Here is a 15,083-nt window from a genome sequence, read left to right as displayed (position 1 = left end):
ACCTGAATGGCACTTCATTTGCTTATGCTATCCTTCAATCTATCTCTAAAAAGTTAGGGGGGTAGTAGCCCTTGTATCTTCTATCCTTCTCCTCATTTCTCTTTCTCTTTGCCTTTAAACCCAAGTTCCGAGGCTGGCTATTTTATTTTGCTAGTTAATTACTAGTTAAACTGGGGGGGGAGGGGTAAAGCGGTGGATTGAGGGTCGGGCAGCCTCCTTCATATACAGCGGTAATCTTGGTTCCTCTTAATGCCACTCTTTACTATCGTTTCAAAAGCTATTTTTTATTTATCAAATCTATTTAGGCATGACTTTCTTTCACGGAATTATCTAAAGAAACTTTTACGGTTCATTTGCCTTGCCGAAAACCAAAATCAAGATTATCTTAGGTGCAAGGGCCTCCAATCTTTACGGTGAAATCAGAAGATTTTTGTCGGGGGAGGCTGGTGACTATAATAATGAGGCTTTATGTCAAAGCTTTTCTTAGGTGTCTGTTCGACCAATGTGTGGGAAATGGGATTCCCTGCCTCTACCCTACTTGTTTTTGGTCTTGATAATATTGGACTAACTACATTCTTTCAACTGCAGCTAGAGGAGTGTCGAAGCACGAATAGGATGCAAGCTGACAGCCGAACTAATAAAATAGTATTATTTTACGCTGAATAGAACATAATAAATCATAACTGGAATGCTGCTATCCATATCAAACCACTTCGTCAATATGTTTGAAATCTACCACTCTCCAAAAGTTAAATCTATTGGGGTGTTAGCCTTATCTATTTCTAATACGGAGAAAGTAATTTGTTCGGAAAGCATTGCGCTCTGTTACAGTCAAGCTTTTCTTAAGAGAAATATGCTTCAGAAGGAGCTTTCTCTTGTTTGCTAATGCTAAGTACTAGACTATTTGATGATATTTTGTTTCCATGGGGAACAGGTGCTTATTCTTTTGAGGCAACAATTGTTCCAAAGTGCCTGTCTAATGAAAGTCTCTCTCTATAATAATACATGGTGTGAACTGTCATTTTAATTATGGGCATTATACTTCTGGATCAAAGCGTTAAAAACGTATATCAATAACCTTGTTCAGGGTAATGGACATATTGATGAAACATCCCTATTGCAAATGAAATGATATCATTTTATACAGTTCTGTAAAAGGACTATGCCGGCTTTGCCTCTCATCCCAAACTATCTGTCTTGGATTTTCTTTTTTCCAATTAGCCATGGTTCTCAACTATTTCGTCACCGTCCGCCATGTTGATTTTAATTCAAAAATATAGATTTCAAAGATTGGTTTAATTTGGTAGTAATTTTTCTATCATGTCCAGGTGAGGTATACTTTTGTTAGGGAATAAGGTTTATTGAATCCTCAACTGTCCTTCTAATCTTAATGAGTTTTAATATAAAAAGGCAGGTTAACAGAAGAGCATGACAAAGTGTCTCAGTTTGCATAGGAATGAAGAACAGTGGCTTGAATCAAGGGATTGGGGTATATACCGTCCAGGTTTGTTAGCCCCTCCTCCTATATTTTGAAAGATGTATTCTGTCCCCATTCCCCTCCTAAATTTTCTTGAATTGACGCCAATGATGGAGACAATGCGAATATTTTGTCAAAGATTAAAACAAGAGAATCTTGAGAAAAGGAAAAGTGAAAAAAGGACGGGAATGAAGGAAAATAAATTCAAAAGTCAAGTCTGTGTAAAGAGCTTTAATTGAAACTTCGGTATCGAAGCTAAAAATTGTTTAATGGAAAATCAAGATGTTTTACGAGACAGTCCAATATAATTCGTCTTCCGCTTGCTATTACCCGTAGATCTCCATTTTCTATTCGGCATCTAGGACCCCATGCATGGAATTGTTTACATATGACTTTAAGAAACATGGATAATTTTCGTGAATTTAGGCAGGAATTAAAGCTATTTTGCCTTAATATTTATGATTTTGATAGTTGAGTGGACCTCAAGTGGAGCCAAGATGTTGGTTTTGTTTTAGGTGATACTGGTCAAGTGGTTTTAGTTTCTTTTTGTTTTGTCTTTTGAAGCGTAATTCTATATCGATCGAAATGCAGGGTAATTGATTTTTTCTTTTTTTTTTCTTTTATTTTCTTTTTTTATTTTCCTCTCCTTTTCGTATTGTTTTTATTTGTATGTGTACTGGGGTTGTAAGCCCAAACAAGCTTTGCTTCGGGCCATTTGCTTGTTTTGTTTTGTTTGTTTGTATTAATAAACCCATCTTTCTCTCTCTAAAATTACATGTTCTTAATTGATCTTGAGTTTGATCGGAAAAGGAAGCGCTAAAAATTCAATTCAATTTGGATTTTTCTATGATGTCAAGTGTGGCAAGCCTACTTGCTCTTGCAGCATGTATACATTGAACGAAATTTCAGTTCATTCAATTGATGTGTTTATTCTGGGAAACAGTATTACTACTTTTGTAAATACTTTTTTTCAAAATAAGGGGCAGCCTATGCAGCTTAGTGACGATAAACAACTGAGAACTTGAAAAAAATGACGGTGAAACGGAGAAGAAAACTTCCTCTGAAGTTTTCAAACCTTCCCATAATTTTCCAGAAATAAAAAAGAAGAAATGTTTTTCTAACCTAATAGCCTTTATTTTAGCCTAGGGGGTTAGGTTCAATCTGAGGGTATGCACTTCTAGAAATATGTGTCGTATTTTGTGTCGACTTTTTTTTTCTTTTATTTTTTTTTTTTTAGAACGTAGTAGGCCCAAGAACTAAAAGTTTAGTGTTTAAACTACTACTACCAAGTAACTGCAACACCAAGCCACCTGAGGCTTGGTTACGCATGCTTCTCCGCCATCCCAGTCTATTCAAAGCCCCCCTCTTTAAACAATCCCAAGAAGCTCTCATTTCCCTTAAATCTTTCCTTACGGCATCCTTCCACCACATTTGGGGACGACCTGCTTTTCGTTTGGCCCTAGATGGCTAGCCATCCTGGCCCTAGTTTAATTTGTATTCCTTTCGAAAACTGCATATTGACTAAGTGATGTTTCTTTCAGGTTCTATTAAATCAGAAGAATCATTTAATTCAAGTATTTCATTAAGTGTTCCTTCAAGTACAAATAATACTCATCTGTCCTCATCACAAACTCATTCATCTAATTCTTCAACTGTATTAAGGTAAAGTATTTGTTTATTATCATTTGGTTCTACGAGAAATATCTGCTTTCGAGCGTCAATTCAAAGAAATGTCTTGAGAACATGCTAATATATTTCGAGTCCGCAGCTAGGGGAGGAATTCCGCTCATAAACATAATAAATATAGGTAAATGTTTAGTTTCGTTCCATGTGCTCTAAAGTGCGTATTACTGCATATAGCAAGATTCTGATGATCGCATATTGTTTCTTTGTCATCATTAGAGAAGCGCATTCATTTTTTAGCTTTGTAAAATCCCCTTCCAACGAGACTAAAAATGCGTAAGTGGGCTTGCTTACAGGCAACATTACCTATAGAGCGAAGCGTATTGGTCCACGAGCCCTGTAGTCAGTGGGGTGAGGTCTGTATTCTATATTTATTCAACAAAGAGTGATAAAACTAAGAAAAAACCTTGCCCCGCTGCCCGCGGGGCTTATGGACTAATATGCTTCGCTCTGTAGGTAATGTTACCTGTAAGCAAGCCCTTTTTACGCATTTTTAGTCCTCCTCCCCATGGAGGAGGAGGGTCAACCAGAAATGGTTGCGCTTCTAGAATTAGCATTTCTAAGTGCTCTAAACATTTACCCAAATATATATTGAGAGCCAAATTTTACGATTCAAATTCATGTTTGTTTACGCCAAAGCATTCTTGTAATTAATACTAATTTGATTCTATAGAAACTAATTTTCTTAGTCGCCTAAATTTTTGGATGTCGGAAAAGACGAAGTCAAGTACAGCGTCCGTTTAAAGGAAAAGACGAATATTGGCTCTGTAAAGTGTATTTTCTATCTATACGAATCCGGTAGACTAAGACTCCCGTTGTAAAGTACTTGAAGCGATTTTACTTGAAATCCTATTGAAGTAAAAAAAAAATTAAGCACTTTGAAAACATTTCAGCGAAACTTTTGTCAAGTTTTTGTTTCTTATTTCTTAAGTAAAATAATTAGGCATTCTATTCTCTAAAACACTAATAGTCTTCCTTCTTTTTTTTCAAATAGTATCTTTGACGAAAAAATAGAAAGATCGAAACTACAATGGCATCAAATATAAGTTATCTCCGAAGGGTTGACGCTGCAAAAAAAAAAAAAAAAAATACTCTTTGGTTGAGTTAGTATGCGGAATTTTCTAAATAATTTCCATATCTCATTACAAACTCAATTAAAAAAAAAGAAAAGAAAATAGTTTCAAGACAATAAGAGATTGAAGTTAGGACGCGTAACGGTAAAAAAAACTTAGATAAGTGTTTTTCCTCTTTCTCTCTCTCTCTCTCTCTCTCTCTCTCTCTCCTCTCTCTCTCTCTCTCCTCTCTCTCTCTCTCTTCTCTCTCTCTCTCTCTCTCTCTCTCTTCTCTCTCTCTCTCTCTCTCTCTCTCTCTCTCTCTCTCTCTCTCTCTCTCTCTCTCTCTCTCTCTCCTCTCTCTCTCTCTCTCTCTCTCTCTCTCTCTCTCTCTCTCTTCCTTTTTCTCTGTTCCTTTGTCTCTCTCTTCTCCCCATTTCTCTGTTTCGTTTTCTCTCTTTCTTTCTCTTTCTTTTTCTCTCTTCCTTTTTCTCTGTTCCTTTGTCTCTCTCTTCTCCCCATTTCTCTGTTTCGTTTTCTCTCTTTCTTTCTCTTTCTTTTTCTCTCTTTCTTTGTCTCTCTTTCTTTTTCTCTCTCTTTCTCTCTTTCATTCTCTCTCTCTTTCTGTCTTTCATTCTCTCTCTCTCTCGTTCACTGTAATTTTTTTTTTTTGATTTTTAGAAGTCTTTTAATTTGTTTTTGTTTCAGTCGACAGTTCATTAGTCGGCCATCTTCTAAACGTATACCTGAAAAGGGGGAGTCAAGCTTCAATGATAGTAATAATAGTAAATCAGATCATGTTATAAACGAAGAAAAAAATAATAATTCAAACTCGAAGGAGCATGCCCATAACGCAAGTAAAGTCTCAAAGCCTACAAGTAATGGTGTAATATCTACGGGTGATGCAGAGTATTTGGAGCGTCGAAGGTACGTATGAATTAATCTATATTTTTGCTCCTTTCATCCACCCTCCTTTTATCTTTTCATCCTTAAAAAGAACCTACGTCGAAGCTGATAAATGTTTCACTTCCTTTACTCTAATCTCTTTACTTGACTACTGTGTATCAGATGTTTAACATGATTTCGTAACTCGGCTTCCATCACTAGTGATTTATGAACAGTTTTATGATTAGTTCTTCTATTCCTAGTGTTTTTCTTCTTTTCCAGTTTTTTTTTTTTTAATATTCTGGTTTTTACGTAGGCTTGTAAAACATAGGTTGCACAAGCTTGTAAAACGTGGTTTTACGTAGGCTTGTTGAGGTTTGAAAGTTACAAAGAAAAATTTGCTCATGAAACCACTACTATTGAAATAATCGATATTTTCCAGCGGTAACGTTTGGCTTTAAAACTTAATTTATTTTCGAACGGTTTTGCATGCAAATAGCAAGATGACTATTGGGTCTATGTCTGTGATAAATTTTTTTTACGTGTCATCTCTTAACGACTTTGTAAGGGCTTATCTTCAGACCAAAGGCAACCTTGTTTCATAGACTTAGATAATTTTATGTCATACTCTATGGTTCATAAAGTCTCTCCTTTCTCTCATGATGCTATGCAGGCTAACTAGTCTAACTGAGTGTAAAAAAAAAAAACAGAAATGGATTAAAAAAAATTTCTTTCGGAGCCTAGTTAGTTACCGCAACTCGTCGTAAAATCGATTCGCAAATCGGTCAACAACCGATGAGAAAAAACTTACTTAAAAGCCCACTTAAACTTACTTTACTTAAAAACCTCGTGTTCATAGCTGCTATGTTTTTTTTTCTCTCTTTTTTTATGACCCCCATATAAAACTTGACTTCAAGCAATAAATCGTGATAACCTACGAAAAAAGTCCAAAAAATTATCGACGCCATTTGTGAGACCTTTTTTTTTTTTTTTTTTTTTTTTTTTTTTTTTTTTATTTAATCCTTTGCTTCTATAATCTTTTGTGGATTTCTTAAATTTAGTTTTTTCGCGATAACCTTCGAGAAAATATTTCGAGTCCACACCAAATATTCTTTGTTGCAGTATATGATGGCAATCAGAAATTCACATAAGATTCAAGGAAGTCAGTAAAATTCTAAATTTTATGATCTAAAGTTTTAAAAAAATCGTGAACAAAGGAGAATTTTTTTTTTACAGAGAAATATAAATTTTGAAAACAGGTTTACAACTGAAAGAATTGTCTGGGGCTTCACTTCTTCCTTTATTGTAAATTTTGGGACATTCTAGGGAATAGTTTTGAGCAAAATTAATGTTTGGCTTAAAAACCTGGCTCGAATATTTGGAACCGCAACGCCAACACTGCATTTGTGGGTAGACCTAGCGCCTTCAAACATTTATATTGAAAATCATTGTACATAACTGGTTTAAACGAGATGCCACCGGCGTAACTAAAGTTGGCAGTAGGGGATGACGAAATGCAGCTTGGACTTCGCTGGTTTTTACACCATGTCAGTACTTAGCTTCTTTTTGGGCTGAATCAGAACTTAGCTCTTTCTTTGTTGAACAGGGAGTAGACTTGTTTTGTACAGAGTCTTTTTCGTTTTGTTTTTTTTTCAATTTATATCCCAGTAATGACGAGTCCTTTAACTCTTAAGCTTAGGCAATTTGTTCGATCGAGGACATGATCTAATAATGAAACTTGGAAAAGCCATGTTAGTAAGCGAGAACCACCAGTCTATTTTCCCACTTTCTGCACCAGTCAGTACACTTGCTAGGTATGAGAACAAGCTACAAGACCTCAAGTGCCGCGCAAGAAGACTTGATTACTCCTTTGTGTCATCCTTGGTTGGTGTATTTAACAAGCAGCCCATCTCTTGCACTTTTTTTGTATTTGTATTAGTGGCACAATTTAGCAATAATTTTTTAGTCCTACGATAGCTTTTTAAATAAATGAACAGGAATAAACGGTTAGAGTTTAGGTTATCAAAGGTTCCTGAACTACTAAATTTTTTAAGACATGCTTGATTATATCCCTACGCCCAAGTATCAGACTTAGAAAACGAACGACGAATGCAACCGAAATCTCCAACAGGAATGACTTGAACGAGTAGATGGCAGCACTTCCAACCTAGTTGGAAAAAGCTACTTTGTGGATCTCTAGGTTGTTGTATTTACTTTTCTGAGAAGATATTCGGACCAGGAATTCTTTCCACACTTAAAGATCTTTCGGATTTTTGTTTCAACTCTAACTTGAATCTGGCACCTGCTTGTTTGCGTCACAGAACGGAGTGCTCGACTCGAAAGCTGAAAAATGGTTTGAATAAACGGAATCTTGGAGGTAGAAACCTAAGACTGGTATCACTTCATGATTTAATAAGGACTTCTTTTTTTATTCGTTATCTGTTTGACCATGAAAACTATGTTAAGTAAGGCTCGAAATGAGTTAAAATTAGTTTTGCAATAGTTTCTTTATTGTTCAAAAATTATGCGATTGGAATCGCTTAAGGTAAAACCCAATTAAGCAGTAGATCTGCCATCTGATAAATGGCTTATTCCCGTCTGTGTCCCAAAATGACGTCATACATTAGCTTGTGATATTCTTAACCAATGGTTGTTCTAAAAACTGTATAAATGCATTGTAAATCTAAAGATTACTTGAAGGTATGGGGTGATAAGCTGCTAAATGGTCTAAACAACAAGGGAGATTTGGAGTTCAATTGTGTATTACTCAAAACTAATGAAGCCTGAATCTTTAGTTTAGAAGATCTAGGGATGTATTTCAGTTCCAAAACTCCACCAGAGAATTAATCAATGATAAATAGTATAAAATAGTTAAAGAAGCCGGAATGTAGTGTTTTACCTGACGTTTTTTCTCGATTTCTTTCTTTGTTGTCGTCTGTAACTGTATGTAGTTTTTAGGTATTTTTTACTCCAAAAAGTAATTTACGGAAAATATAGCGGAGCATCTGTTGGGATTCGACTGTCGATCTCAGAAAAAATGGGTTCGAGCCCGACATTAAGCTAGTTTGTACCGGTAGAAAGTAAAATATTAAGAGTTTAGTTCTTTTTGGATATCCTTGCTTTTTGTAAAGGGGTATTTTTCGAAGTAATAGTTTTGGTAAGTCTACCGTATTTTGTTTCACGACTGGAGGATCAAATTAAAGTATTCTTTGACAGTTTTGTTTCTGGGAGGGGGGTTATTTTTCCCAGATACACACAAATGAGTGTATGCTAGGATGTTTTATGCGTTTTGTCTGACAGGCTTCGCTGCTGATATATAGTGAATGACTGTTTAAACTTTGTGCGATGTCAGACGTCGGTTATATGAAGTTATCTTCCCATGCAAGTCCTTTTCTCTCATCATACAGTAGATGTCATTAAAATTGTGACAAATGCTTAGAATTTCAGACATTTTTTTGTAGCTATAGTGAGAGTAATTATAGAGTGTTTGTTTTTATAAATAATAATTTATAAATTTAAAGCAAACAATTTGCTCGCAAATAGTTTATGATGTATAGGTGGAAACCCAAGTTAGGTATTGGGAACTCCTTGGCATTAAAAAATTCAGGAAAAGTCTTCGCCTGAATGTAAAATGTGTAAAGTCACAATAAAAATCGTGCTAGGGTGAAGACCCGAGTGAAATAAGACCACATTTGTGAGGTGCTAAAAGCCTGACCAAGTGAAAAAAGGTTACAAAAACCCGGAATAATTTTCCGCCTATTTCCCTTTTTCGCTAGTATATTGGTACCTATTGGTGCGTTGCCTCCAAGTGGCTGAGGAAGAAAATATGCGGACAGATATAAAAAAAAAACCGTTGACATCATTATGTAAACTTTTTTTTATTTATTTTCATTTTATAAGCCTTTGAGGATTCCTCAAATTTAATTATATTAGTCCCGTGATCCTGTTGGTGAAAATTTGTTAGGGTGTTGTCTTTTATTTCTCTTCGAGAAGATTTGGAGATTTCGATGCGTCGGATGATGAAAAAGAATTAAAAGCTATAAGATGGAACGACGAGATATATAAAATATATAAGAATATATGTTTCATAAAATTTTATGCGACTCGACTTTTTGTGTTGTTTGGCCATTATGTTTATTCAAATTAGTTTTATCCTCTTTTCGGTTATATTAAGGTCAGTGTTGTAGAATTAACTTTTTTGTCTTTTCTCTTTCAGAAATTTAAATGATCTCGATACTTTCGATAGTGAAACAGAAGTAAAAAGCCATAAATCTGTTTATTCTAATTTACATCATTCTTCCAATGGAAAGAGTCACTTAAAGTTAAGCAATGGATCTGTCAGTACAGGTAAGTTTCTTTTCTTTTCTTTTTCTTTTTTTTTTGCTGTGCTATAGTTTACCTAATGTTTACTCAGTGTGTTAGGACACTAGAAGGAACGGTAATATGTTTTTAAAATCTGACTTGCTATGTGCGTCCTTAGAAAGTTACTGAGACCGGAATTCCGGCAAAAAGGGGTCAGAATGAGACTTCCAACGAGTTTCAAGGTAAGTCCTAAGATATAAGTTGTTTTTAAATTCTTGTAATAACTTGTTTTGTAAAACACTTTTCATCTGTTTTATTTTTTATGACAGCTCCTCAAAAGTTAAGCTAGTTTTTCAGATGTCAAACTTGACATTTGTATTCAATGCACTCTCTTTTTTATTGACCTCTGTTAAAGGGGTCCAAAATCTTCAGCATTTCTGTTAAAATGTTATATGACTTGAAGAAATATTTGAACCCATATCTACCCAATATAAGAGAAAATATCGAGAAAATTCGTGATGTTTAGGTAGAAATAACCTGAAAATTTCACTCATCAACAGGGAATTTCCCATCAAGCTCTTTGCTTGTATCGCTAGGATACTTGTCATATGTTATAGTGTTTTATTTTGGTCAAAATTTGATATAGGTCTTTTGATCTAGTATCGGCTTGTATAAAATTTTTTTTAGCAAAACATATTTTGTAAAATAGTCAAATTTAATATATATTTTGTTGTCAAAAATTTTTTTTCATGACGAAAGATCTCGTCGGGGGGAAAAAAATGTGTCACAAAGAAAGAAACTTTCTTTCTGACACATTCATTAGGCTTGTTTTTGTTTAGGATCTACATGCTTGGGTTTCTGGCTTTCCGAATGGATTTTCCCTGCTTCGGAATAAATAAAAAATGGTAAGATTAATTTTAGGCTTGCTTGTAATTTAGTAAGTTTGTTCAGCTTTCTGTATTGCTTATTATTTTTATTCTAGGTAATGGTGCTATTCCCAACGGCAATATCCATTCGTCCTATATTAAAGACATAAATTGTACACCATTAAAACAAGAAAAGAAAGCTAAACCATCTAAGGAAAATCAGTGCAATGCTAACATTGCTTCACATAAAGATGAATATGTTCAACGGTAAGTCAAGCATCGTTGGTTTTAGTATTCACGAATATTAAATTACATTAATTACATACGAAGACATGTTTTCATACATGAGAATATTTCCTCATGTCTGAAGAATGTCCTCAGACATGGCAATGTCTGAAGACTGTGTCTGGATTTATATGCACGAATCATTTACCAGAGAATGAGGAGTTTGCCTTGAGGTTTGTAAGTGCTGTGTAAAAACGGTTAAAATACTACAGTGCCAGATTCGGCCCTAGTTCTGGCGAATAAAACACTGCTATTTTCTTGCTAAATATCCAACTTGCTAGTAAATACAAGATTAAAAGAAAAAAACGACATATTCAGCTAGTAAGGGAATGGAGGAAGTGCCGAAATTTTTGTTAAGAACCTCGGCCAAGCAAAAGTGGACCAGTCAACCAAAAAAAAGGGGGGATGAAAGGACCAAAGTGAAAAGCCGTGGAAATGAGAACATTAAAAAGCCGTCAGAGGTCATCAGTTCTGGAACAGTACTTTACACCCTCAGGACTCTATAAGTTAGCATCCTCTCTGGAATCTCCGATTATGTGGTAGGGTCTTGGAGGTTGACTTGAAAGAGTTCCATGGAACTGTAAATTTGGTTTCTCTTTTTGTAATGTCGGCTAAATGATTTATGTTTTGTTTCAACATGGTTTATTAAAAATTGTACTGAATAGAATCTTTTTTTTTTTTTTTTTTTTTTTTTCATGCAAAAGCTAGAGTGTGCAGTGAGTCGAAGAAAAACTATCGACTTATTAAAACCTAATCAACAGTCGAAAAAAAGTTAATGCAGCAGTAGCAGAAGCTGGGCCAAAGTAGGTGTATAATTTTGCCATTTATGATTTCAGAAATACAAAGTTGCAGTCTATATTTACGTCATGCAACAAATTTCGTTAGATCCAACGAAAATTGAAGAAGCAACATAACGGGTCTTTACAATATCACGTTGTATTCATCGAGATATTGCAAAATTAATTGAAAATCAGATCAAAAAGAATATAGAGGCATTATTTGGGGGATGGTGGTAGGCTAGGACTACAGTGCAGATTATTTTCTCGAAGGCTGTTTTTGGGTTAAAGTGTTGGAAAAGAATGAAGGCCTCATTTTGGAACACATGCTCGTTTTTTCTTTTCTTTTAGTCTTTTTCATTAGGCTATCAATCATACTTATTCATATTCTTCTTAGAAACAAGGTTTGGTGCAAAAAAAAGAACCTAAAAGATTAAAAATTTGTTTAAATTGGTAATTCTTGGGTATAAAATGCAGATTCGTGGAAAACTATATTTTTCTGGTGAAATCAGCTAATTGGCTAAATTGGTTGCACTTTGCAGGTCTTCTCTCCGCGTCAGCATGCTTTATGAAAAAAAAAAGTAATATTAATCTGAGCTACCAGCCTAAATTTAGCCAAAAGGACGTAACTGTGTGTACTTTTAAGTACAAGATTTTTATTATATTGAGTTGCTATGACTATTGTTCTGATTATATGAATCTTGTACTTCTTGGATGGGGACATTCAGCGCTGAGTTGCTAAAACGTATTAAATTAGAGAAAAAAAAAAACAATATAATAACCACCCAGTTAATAAATGATAAACTAACAAAAATAAAAACTACTAAGTCAAAAATGGTGGCACATAAGCTAATTAGACAGCTACAAGCATGGTTGTGACGTTTCATTTTTTTATGGGGGATTTGAAATGTTCCTATAGAGCCAAAAAGATTGATTATAACAACACCATCGACAAGTTTATTATCCTGAATTGCAATGACGTTTCCCATCAGAATAGTGGCTCTTAATTTATATTTTAGTCGTTAGCTGACTGTTTACGATTTATTGGATTAAATGAGTTTGATCAAAAGTGAATATTTTTCTCCCAATTAATTTAGTACTGCCCGGTGTAAGTACTATAAATAGTTTGATGAAAAGTATGAAAAATCTGTATTTTGGTGCTTTAAAAAGTGTTTGTTTTTTTTGCTTTAGAAAAAAATTTGAAAGTTTACAGCGTAAGAAATTGGGTATTTACATCAAAGTGCGGATATCATTTTACTTGGAAAATGGTTATATGTGTCAAATGTTAAGAAAAAAGAGCAAGAGACTTCTGGGAACCATTCTAGGAATAGAGTAATATTAGTATTTTGTCCAAGTCGTACCTAAAAAATCAGGCTTAGGGAGATTTTTTTTAGTGGCTTATATCTCAAGCCAGTAATGTTCGGACAAAACATTGGGTATTTGATTTTGTCCTGAATTTTGAAATGAGTTTAATTCAATGGAATTGGAGAAATTGGAAATAGACTCCTACTTGAATGTAGCAGTTCAAGCGATTATACTGCCTAAATGGCTACGGAACTTTGAATCTATTCAAAGTTGAATGGTATATCAAAATAATGTATATCAAAAGACTCTGTGGTGCCAGGCTATATCAAAATAGAGTATCTGCAATATCTTGGGAGTGGTTTGGGAGAGTTGTTTGAAACTCATAAAATATTGATTGGGGAGGGAGACTATGTGTCTTGAATTTAGCTTAAAGAAGGGGTAGGGAAGGGCTAATCAAATTTGTCTAAAGTCTGCCTATAAGTTTTGGCACTTTTAAGCCCCATATACTGTGGGACTATAATCTATTCATGGTGAAGTACCAATGTAATTTAAGACCCAAAAATTGCAAGATTAGTTTATCACGAGAAGACGTCACATGCACCCAGGTTAACAATATGGGGTATCCAGATTAATAATGTCTTAGGAATGACTTCGGAGACCGAGCCAAAACTTCCAGGCGTGTTGTGGGGCCAAGATGAACTCAAATTTTGACTTGGGGAGGGGGTAGAGGTAAATTTAAACATACTTTGCATACTCAACCTTTCGAAATATATTGGGAACTGCTTAAGGAGTGCTATTAACACAGCTATTCTACCTTGCGAAACCTAGTAATTATAATGTGATAATCACATTCTGTTCAAGCCAAAATATACATGGATCTGGATACGTAATATTAATGATTTTTCTTACAATCTTTTCAGGCTTGAGATAGACGTGAAGCGTTTGAAGAACGAAATTCAACTGAACCGACAGCTTGAAAATGATCTCCGAAATCAAATATTAACATTAAATACAAGCGAAAGGAGTGCAAGAGCCGAGTTAACACAGCTTCAACACGATAACGATGGATTACAAAACAAGTTAGTTCTAAAACTGATATATAGCTAATTATTGTCTTTGTAACATGGAGCCCTTGAGATTTGTCTTTGTTTCAAAGGTCAGACTTAAAGTGAAAGGACATCGATCTGACTATACCATTTGAAGAGGGGTTAAACTCCTAAAAATCATCTTTTTTTTTAGTGTGTTTTTTTTTTGTGTGTGTGTCTGTGTGTGTGTGTGTGTGTCTGTGTGTGTGTGTGTGTGTCTGTGTGTGTGTGTGTGTGTGTCTGTGTGTGTGTGTGTGTGTCTGTGTGTGTCTGTGTGTGTGTGTGTGTGTCTGTGTGTGTGTGTGTACACAGACACAGACACAGACACACACACACAGACACAGACACACACACAGACACACACACACAGACACACACACACACACACACACACACACACACACACACACACACACACACACACACAGACACACACACACACACAGACACACACACAGACACACACACACACACACACACACACACACACACACAGACACACACACACACACACACAGACACACACACACAGACACACACACAGACACACACACACACACACAGACACACACACACACACACACACACACACACACACACACACACACACACACACACACAGACACACACACACATACACAGACACACACACACACACACACAGACACACACACAGACACACACACACAGACACACACAGACACACACAACACAGACACACACACACACACACAGACACAGACACACACACACACACACACACAGACACACACACAGACACACACACACAGACACACACACACACACACACACACACACACACACACACACACACACACACACACACACACACACACACACACACACACACACACACACACACACACACACACACACACACCACACACACACACACACACACACACACACACACATACACAGACACACACACACACACACACAGACACACACACACACAGACACACACACACACACAGACACACACACACACACACACACACACAGACACACACACACACACACAGACACACACACATGTGTGTGTGTGTGTGTGTGTGTGTGTGTGTGTGTGTGTGTGTGTGTGTGTGTGTGTGTGTGTGTGTGTGTGTGTGTGTGTGTGTGTGTGTGTGTGTGTGTGTGTGTGTGTGTGTGTGTGTCCATTTATCCACTGAATGAAAAAAAAAAACGATGAAGCATAATTAATTTAGCGAAGGTAGAGAATTTTTCATCAAAAAATATATTATTTCAATTTATTCAAAAAAAAATTACAAAATTGAAAATGTACAAAAATTGATAAAAATTTACCTAAGAAGCTCTACATTGGTTAAAAGTAAATAGAATGTTAA

At 35.5% G+C, this 15,083-nt stretch overlaps 1 protein-coding gene across 1 annotated transcript in view; it reads left to right on the top strand.

Moving 5' to 3' along the window:
- The window catches only part of LOC136041350 (macoilin-like), an 86,537-nt gene that overhangs the window by 50,905 nt on the left and 20,549 nt on the right, over nucleotides 1-15,083 (top strand). Inside the window, exons 7-11 of the mRNA XM_065725997.1 lie at nucleotides 3,019-3,139; nucleotides 4,921-5,139; nucleotides 9,314-9,444; nucleotides 10,382-10,532; nucleotides 13,552-13,710. Of these exons, the coding sequence (XP_065582069.1) occupies nucleotides 3,019-3,139; nucleotides 4,921-5,139; nucleotides 9,314-9,444; nucleotides 10,382-10,532; nucleotides 13,552-13,710 (781 nt within the window). The remainder of the gene's footprint in view (nucleotides 1-3,018; nucleotides 3,140-4,920; nucleotides 5,140-9,313; nucleotides 9,445-10,381; nucleotides 10,533-13,551; nucleotides 13,711-15,083) is intronic.

Source organism: Artemia franciscana, chromosome 2, assembly GCF_032884065.1.
Source record: "Artemia franciscana chromosome 2, ASM3288406v1, whole genome shotgun sequence".
Classification (NCBI taxonomy): Eukaryota; Metazoa; Arthropoda; class Branchiopoda; order Anostraca; family Artemiidae; genus Artemia; species Artemia franciscana.
This window is presented reverse-complemented; position numbering and strand designations above follow the sequence as displayed.